General features: G+C 34.5%; 1 protein-coding gene across 1 annotated transcript; it reads right to left on the bottom strand.

Moving 5' to 3' along the window:
• Positions 1-7,606: 7,606 nt before the first annotated feature.
• Positions 7,607-8,293, bottom strand: LOC117119874 (uncharacterized PE-PGRS family protein PE_PGRS24-like). Its single transcript, XM_033264859.1, has one exon. The coding sequence runs from the start codon at positions 8,291-8,293 to the stop codon at positions 7,607-7,609; it is 687 nt and encodes a 228-aa protein (XP_033120750.1).
• Positions 8,294-9,333: the final 1,040 nt, after the last annotated feature.

Below are 9,333 nucleotides of genomic sequence, written 5' to 3'. Positions count from 1 at the left end.
ATATTATTATGCTACGGTGATTGTTACGCAAGCTTTCTGCTGGTACCCCATCCTTTACAGGCATTGTTATTTAAATCATCGTTATGTCACTTACACACTGGGAGAGGCAGGGTAGCAAGAAATTCTAAGTTTCCCATTACCACGAAATTACCACTAATCATGTCATTTCTGAAAACTGTTTAACTATATCAACATTTTAGACAAAAAACTTTGAGCAAGGAAAATTTACTAGAATCATTACAGATATAGGCTTATTATGGATGAGAAAAATAGAACAATAATAAAGGGATACGCAGAGTTAAAATCTCTCTAATTTTTTTCACTAGAATAATAATATTGATAATATTGGTAATATTAACATTTTTAATACTAATCATTATGATAACGGTAATATTACCGTATTATTATAATGTTAATGATAATGATATGGTAATGAAAATGATTGATAACGATAATCATTATGTGAGCTTAGGTTGACTAAAACCGGGAATGAAAAGCGTGTGACCTGAAAATGCTTCTGAAAACATGAATTGTATTAGGCCTACTTATGTAATAAAAAGTATCAAAATGAAATTATGAAAACGGCAATCTAAATTTTATGAGATACCGGTAACGCTTTGATGTACGGTATTGTACGGTATATTGAATTTAAAGAGGTTCTCATATTGGACTTACATCGCCAAATTACCTTTTATACTTCTTGCAACACATAATATTCTTTAGGCCTATTATACACATTAGCCAATTACAGTGAATTGTAGATACAATCAGAATTCATCTGAGGTTAAATTCACGACAAAACTTGAGAAGATTAATGACGTCACAGTTTGCCATCTTCAATCTTAACCTTGAGTGCAAAAAGACATCGATCGGCTCATCAATATTCATATACACCGATCTCTTCTGAGTCAAATTTCCTGTTCTAAAGTTTTGTACCAGGCAGTACCGTTGTAGTGAATCACGAACTATTTTAAGAATCCGGAGTTTTGGTTTTATATAAGGCTGTCAATTTTAAACTGTAGCGAGTAATGGAATGAGCTGCCTGCCAAGCGAGCACGTGTAGCACTTGGCAGGCGTCTGTCGCATCATGTGGTGGTGTTACCCTTGTTAAGTTTACTGTACATCTTGGGATATTTCTTATTACTGCAACTACATTATAAAATACCTATTATCAGGCCTTTTATATATTGTTACATCATCATCATCCTTAATATGATAATTACAATCAAATTTAATACTGTTTACTTGGGTTATTTTTTTATTGCAAGTTATAAGTAGGCTTAGGCCTGTGCGTGGAGGGCTAATATTTAGCGGATGTTCGAGGATTGTAAATTACTCTTTATTTTAAGCATCAACTAAACAATAAATAAATAAATAAACAGTCCTTATCTTATTTATTGGATATGACCGAGGGAAACCTTGTTGTTTTAGAACCGACAAAGCCCCAATGTGGGCGTTAGTAATGTGCACAAGGCCTTAACGCCCTCTAATTAGTTAGGACGAGTCCTTTGTGGTTTTTAAGTTGTTAACGCTCCTAAAATAATTTGTGTATGACAGTCTGTCGATTTAAAATTAACATCATCGCCTTTACTCATTCAATGATTAATTTTACCATTTTGTATAATTTAAAAATTCTCCATCGATGGGCGTATTTTATGCTTTTTGCGAATTATAAATTAAAAAAATAAACAAATGGTACCGACCATAATATTATTTACTGACGATCAAAAAAATTACTGTTTGACGATTAGGAACTTGATAACGGTAACAAAGGTCCATAGACGACTATTGCTTCAATTATGATACTCTGTGTATATATTTCGTAATTGTTCGTAACCATATCATGGTGATGGATTAAATTTGCAACCATTTTCATGATTAAAGCTCTATTTTCCCAGCATGCTTACTAATAATATAGATCCTTACAAGTCACTCATAATAGTGTGACGGGACTAGATCCTCAAATTTAATGACGTCATCATACTATGAGTAATTTAACGAATATGAGTAGCAATATCAATGCTAATGATGATTAGGCCTATCAGAACATTTTAGTACGTTTATGTGCACGGAGTATTTTTCACAAAATTGAAACCATATTATTTCGCTCTCCAATTAAATGATTCAAAATTTTTCTCACGTAGACCACCTGAATGTTCTGAGGATTAACAAATTTATTAACAAACATTTCTTGTTTTGTACATATATAATTAGAATGGTTGACAGACATGAAAGTACTGCAAGACACTTTGACCGATACTCGTATGCTGATGAAAATTTCTACCGAAAATTTCTTACAGTACTTTCATGACTGTCAACTAATCAAGTATCAAGTCTGTCAAGTATATATATAAGTATATATATACTTCCTTTATATACATATATATATACAATTACGTATATATATACACATATATACCAATATATATATATACAATGTATATATATAAAGAAAACGAACTACTGTAATATATAATATATTTAACATGAATAGCAAGTGCGTCCAGAAGAAATTGCAAAGTGATCACAAGACAATATTTAAAGCAAAACAAAATTAACTTATTCTATAATCCGTCCATATAGGATAATTGACGAATCAATCACAACATACTTTATGTTGGCTTAATATAGTATATAGCTGGGAATTGTTTGGTTTATATTTTTTTTATGACAGATGACCTTCCACAATTAAAGTATGTGGGCCTAGGTTTAACTCAATAATGGGTTTTAATAATTTTCGCAAGGTCTACGTATATTCATGTTTAAAATCTTTCGAACAGGTTCTGTACATATCAATTGTTTATAATGTCAAAACAAATCCCCCTGGTACTCGTAAGGCATCCCTCCATTGTGGATGCATTGTCATGTGATGTAGGTCAAGTGTGTACAACAGCGCATTGCACACGCAATATATAACACATTACTCACTCGATCTTCTTATGGCATTATAAAGTATAGCATACAGTATTAATCATTCAATGAGTGAAAACTAAACTTCTTTTGAATAAGCCCGCTAGCGAAAAATTTGCCGTACAAAAAGTTAATTATTCTGCTAACCGCGGCTCTTCAATAAGCGCCACGACGCATATTTGTTTTGAATAAAAATCGCGGCGTTTAATCAGCTTTTTAATGAAAGATATCCTTTGTTTTGAAGTTTTTGTTCCTATATCTATTTGCAAGCAGACGGACATTATTAATTAGTTGTGATTTCCAAGTGACATTTTCAAAGTACTTCCTTGCTAAAATTACTTTTCATTTATCACGTGAAACACATTTTCTACTGTTATATATACGTAGCACCGTTGCCTGACGATGACATATTACAATCGTAGATAACTATAAGTAAAAATATGAATGGACGGCAAGGGGCGTACGGGCCCAAGGGAAAACCTCGTCTAGGGTAATCGTCGTGCCGTATCGTACAGGCCTCGGCATGGTAATACCATGTGGTTCAGTCGCTGCCAGGATAGAGCCTTCCCGTGGGTGTTTGGACGCTTGAGACTTACAGTGTCTAGCGGGGAAATAGTTGGACGAGTATGAGATCATATGTTCGTTGAAGTAATAGTTATGATGTCATTATGTGAGTGACATACGTTATACGGTACAATAACATTTTTTTCTGTCTAAATTCGTTTTCATAAACCAAACATACTACGAAGTGTCACTGGGTCTTTTATTCAACATTTATGGATATCCATAAATCATTTATACTGTACATATAAACATTCATTATGCATACGTATGTTAATCCAAGTTAATGAAAGCGTATGTATCATTCATTTATTCATGAGCAAAACATACGCAAGCACGTGCACGATGTACCAGTTTTTACTAAATAGGGGCTAAGTATTTTAGCAGGGTACTCCAACTCTGTGATCAGATATTTATTGCTACTTGAACAAGGAACATAGACGTCCTCGTAAAAAGATAATTACACAACATTGATCATCAGGAAATTTAATCAAAACACCCACCTAATATTAAACAACTTCCTTTGCATCTATTTACAAGAAATATCAGAGCTGCATAAGGGAAGCCTACCATTCAAAATGCATAAATGCTGAAGGCCCAAGAGGTGTCTTAGACTTAATTTAATCCCGGTAAATTTATGTCTGAACCATTGGTATTCTTAATATATTCACGTTAAATACGGCATGAAAATTTAAAATTAATAATGTGAGCGGAGCCAGCTTAAGTACGGTAACGAAAGTACGCCCTACACAATAATGTTTTTGATTAAATACTTATTTTCAGAAGTTCCCCAAAATTCTCACGAGTTTGTCGAGGTAGGCCCTGCACCACATCTGTCTGTCTTATCCACAGACTCGTACATTGACGTAGATAAGCTTTAATAATTTTGATATCAATTTAGGCTATTAAATCTCTGTGATTTTGATGATGTTGATTTAATGATCATCACAGTAGATGATTCTTTGAATTTTGGACATTGTAAGGGTGTTGTGTTCGAGCATTTATTGAGTTTACAGGAGAGAATAGAAGTTGGCGTTGTTTCAACATCATCATCAAAGTGATGTATGTAGGCCTAGTGCCTATTTATTCAATTTCTTTTAGGTTTTCCAAAGACCCAAATAACAATCCTCTTCAACCTTTTAACACAAAGCTAGCCCTCTAATTGGAGGCCGAACCCGAGACCATCCCAAATTTTCAGGTCCCAATGGAGGTCTCGAATTGGAGAGCAAACTGTATAGTCACGAGATATGCGGGTCACTAGAACCTTTGAACGCTCTACCATTACAGTGCATACAGTAGTTTGTTGAAGTTAGGATATCTGTTCATTTTGTTTTTTCTTGTCTATTTTAAGATTGTTTGGTGGACAACAATGACGGTATTTGAAGCAATACATTATTGAATCTTGAATCTCAATCATCGTAATAATTATCGTCGTAATCATTATCGTTGTTTGCCCTCCTCACCAGCTCCTAACAAATAGGGGCGGCAAAAACATTTTGTAAATATTTTCTTTACAAATTAAAAAAAAATGTGAGTGAATTGATCTTTATTTTGGTCAGATGCTCCACAAAGTTGTCTAGAGTTGTTGTCTGATGTAAACTTGCCATTTTATGCCTATATTCATTGCAGAATGTCAACTGTGGGTTATTTCTATTCCAACTGATGAGTAATATTGAAAAAAAAACTTTTTCTACAAGCCTTTTTATCATTTTAAAAAAAGAAGGCAAAAAAGCAATTATTTTTTAGGCCTTATTTCCATCAGCATCATTATCATCATCACCATCATCATCATTATCGACATAATCATCATCATCATCATCATCATCATCATCATCATCATCATCATCATCATCATCATCATCATCATCATCATCATCATCATCATCATCATCATCATCATCATCATCATCATCATCATCATCATCCATCATCATCGTCATCATCATCATCATCAACAACATCCCTCGCTATGCATTTCTCTTGTGTCCTTAAGCAAGTTATCTTCATTGCTTCTCTCCACCCAGAGCAGGGGCGGATTTAGGGGGGGGGGCGGCCCGGCCCCGGCCCCCCCCCTTTTGAGAGGTAAAAAAAGAAAAAAAAAAGAAAAAAAAGAAAGAAAAAGAAAAAAATGATAGCCCACAGCAAACTGTATAGTCACGAGATATGCGGGTCACTAGAACCTTTGAACGCTCTACCATTACAGTGCATACAGTAGTTTGTTGAAGTTAGGATATCTGTTCATTTTGTTTTTTCTTGTCTATTTTAAGATTGTTTGGTGGACAACAATGACGGTATTTGAAGCAATACATTATTGAATCTTGAATCTCAATCATCGTAATAATTATCGTCGTAATCATTATCGTTGTTTGCCCTCCTCACCAGCTCCTAACAAATAGGGGCGGCAAAAACATTTTGTAAATATTTTCTTTACAAATTAAAAAAAAATGTGAGTGAATTGATCTTTATTTTGGTCAGATGCTCCACAAAGTTGTCTAGAGTTGTTGTCTGATGTAAACTATTGCCATTTTATGCCTATATTCATTGCAGAATGTCAACTGTGGGTTATTTCTATTCCAACTGATGAGTAATATTGAAAAAAAAACTTTTTCTACAAGCCTTTTTATCATTTTAAAAAAAGAAGGCAAAAAAGCAATTATTTTTTAGGCCTTATTTCCATCAGCATCATTATCATCATCACCATCATCATCATTATCGACATAATCATCATCATCATCATCATCATCATCATCATCATCATCATCATCATCATCATCATCATCATCATCATCATCATCATCATCATCATCATCATCATCATCATCCATCATCATCGTCATCATCATCATCATCAACAACAACATCCCTCGCTATGCATTTCTCTTGTGTCCTTAAGCAAGTTATCTTCATTGCTTCTCTCCACCCAGAGTATAAATGGGTAACTGGTCGGCTTGTCTGCTACTGCACCAATATGACAGCAACACTTAAGCATGTGGACTCAATGACCAGGGAGGCACTTACAGTGCTTCGTAACTGAAAGGAAAAGCGCTCAAGCAACAAGTAACATCATCATCATTATGTATAATCTCTATCGTTATTAAATAATTAGCCTATATATTCCGACCTATTCTCGCTGCTTCAAACATTCTCACAATTTAAAAATACACCTTTTTTCATCAAATGTATTTAAACCAAAAGAATTCAAAACTCGTTTTTCAGGTATTATTTATCTTATCATTCCCAAAAAGTTACATTTTCGTATCAGTGGTACAAATAATTGGCTCGACCTATCTGTGGATAAGTTTTCCATTTATCCTTAAATAATAAGTATATTTCATTTTTCATAATAACAATGTGTGATCTTGCATCACACATCCACCACTTTAAAGTACGTGCTTTGCGATTTTTTTTATCAGTGCGATGAACTTATTTTTAGAATACGCCCTCAATGTTTAAACTAAAGTTTATCCACCGTAAGTACATGTAATTAACGAAAATGTTTTCCATCAAAGCAAGCCAGTGAGAGACCTACAATATTTCTATTTTATTAATTAATTCGAAAATTAAAAGCTAACAGACCTATTTATAAAAATAAAAATTCTTGTAGTCAAGGTTTAAAAATTAGAAAAGCTTTCACCGGACAGAATTCAATTTTGCCCTCAAGTTTTTAGGTAGAAAACATATATACAGCTTAAATTTAAAATAAAACTTAAATTAAGGGAAAACATTACTTTGATTACGTAATTGTTGATGACATAATTAATCATTACATGGTGACGTTATTGCAACAACTTATGTAAGATGTTTACTTATGTACATTTACAACAATGTAGAACTACATTCAATTCATAGAGAAGAATTAATATGTATTTGCATAAATCTATACAATATAAATTCATATATAATTTGAATTTTTGTACAGTATTTATATATCATATGAGAAATATATAAAATACCAGACCTGCTATAATGAAAATTGACAATTGTAAATTGTAATTAAACTATATAAAGTATAATATCTTAATCAAAGAAGACATGTATTTATGTATTTATATACAGTGACTAAGTTATATAGATATATACATACATGTGAATGTAAATTTAAACATAATTTGTTAGAGTCTTTTAAGGCGAATGCTTATACATTGCTAGATGAAAAGATATTTCTTCGTTGTTTTACAACGTACAGGCCTACGCCCGCAGCGGCTGCTACTACGGCAACAACACCAACTAGAATACCAGCCGTGACGCCAGCAGAATTGCCTTTGCCAACCTGTTCTCCCATATCTGCATCTACTATGTTTTCAGCACCATCTGGTGAATCACCGATTTCATTGAATTCTTGGTCACCGCGTGCTCCAACATTACCAGCACCACCACCACCACCACCACCAACATTAACACCATTAGCACCAATACCAGCATTGACAGCGGCACCATCAGCGGTGTCTGGACTATCCCCAGCTTCTTGTGCAGCCCCACCAGGGTCGCTGCTCTCTGGTACTTCTGGGATCTCAAGTTGACTCTCCTCACTGCTGTCACTACTGTCTCCACCTCCGACTACAGATGCGCCACCGATTGTAGTTCCTATAGCTTGTCCAGCAGCGTTGATACCAGCACCGTTGATGCCAGCACCAGGGATCACGGTGGTTGAGGATCCTCCTCCAAGACCTCCTGCCCCCATTGGGTAATTGTTTACACCAAGTCCGTTGCCTGGGTTCAAGTTTCCTGGGTTCATGTTTCCTGGGTTCATGTTTCCTGGGTTCATGTATCCTGGGTTCATGTTTCCTGGGTTCATGTTTCCTGGGTTCATGTTTCCGTTCATGTTTCCTGCGTTCACGCCATTTAAATTTGTGTCTCTAAATGCTGGCAATGGTGTTGTCGAAGTGTCCTGGCCAAAGACAACATCTGTTTAAAAAACATATTTCAAATTGTTAATTTTTAATTAACGATATTACTTTGGCTACAATTATTTCACCTCTTCTCTAACAACTGGCATTGTTTATCCTTAATTATCTCAGAAACGAGAAATAATCCCGAGGAGGGGGGAGGGACTCCCCAGGACGCCCCCCCCCCCGCTGGCGCCACCCATCATTTAAGCAATTAAAATAGATAACAAAATTAAAACCCCGAGTTCTTGGTCCATTTTAAATGACATTCACTTTTCTTTTTTTTCTGTTTAATTTAAATGTTGGCCCCTTTTTCATGTCGCGTCGTCCATGTCGACAATAGTACTTGATGTCATTGGTAGTTTGCAAAAGGAATTATTAAATAAAACAAATGATTGTAAAACCATTATCAACAAACGTACAATATACATATTAAAATGTTTCATAAATTAAAACATCAAGTTTCTAATACCATATTGGTTCTGCTTGTCTATCGAATATTCCAAATGAAAAAAAAACACTTAATCAAAATACGTATGAAATAAATTCATTAGGTAGGTTATCAACAGTGTGTAATTAATTTATTGACAGTAATAAATGAAGCTTATAATGCTGAGTAATTGTAAGGAAAGAAAGTTACATAAAAAATAATTCAAAGAGTGATAAGAAAGGTAAAAAAAAAAATGTGACGTCGCACGTGCTGGCAGCGTTGCCACGGTAGCAATCGTGTGACTCAATAAAACATTTTCGTATCAATTCAGGACAATTTCCTGGCAACCCTGGGAGCTAAGTTAGTGCCTGACTGTACCAAAGACGAACTAACCACAGTTGGCTATCGTTCAATTCCAGACATCAACGCAATATGACACAATTATCTAAATACCTCCATGATTCAACGATATTGGCAGACTTTTTTCTCGCTTCCAGTCAACTCATAAGTGAATAAATTTTACGTATTATAAAAAGTTTTGTATAT

Source organism: Anneissia japonica, unplaced genomic scaffold, assembly GCF_011630105.1.
Source record: "Anneissia japonica isolate Jap-2015-1 unplaced genomic scaffold, ASM1163010v1 scaffold724_len3256291_cov202, whole genome shotgun sequence".
NCBI classification, from domain to species: Eukaryota; Metazoa; Echinodermata; class Crinoidea; order Comatulida; family Comatulidae; genus Anneissia; species Anneissia japonica.
Note: the sequence above shows the minus strand (reverse complement) of the source record. Positions and strands in the feature narration are given on the sequence as shown.

Excerpts from the sequence above, each read along its gene's own strand:
- LOC117119874 (XM_033264859.1), bottom strand. The coding sequence starts at position 8,293 with ATGAACGGAAACATGAACCCAGGAAACATGAACCCAGGAAACATGAAC.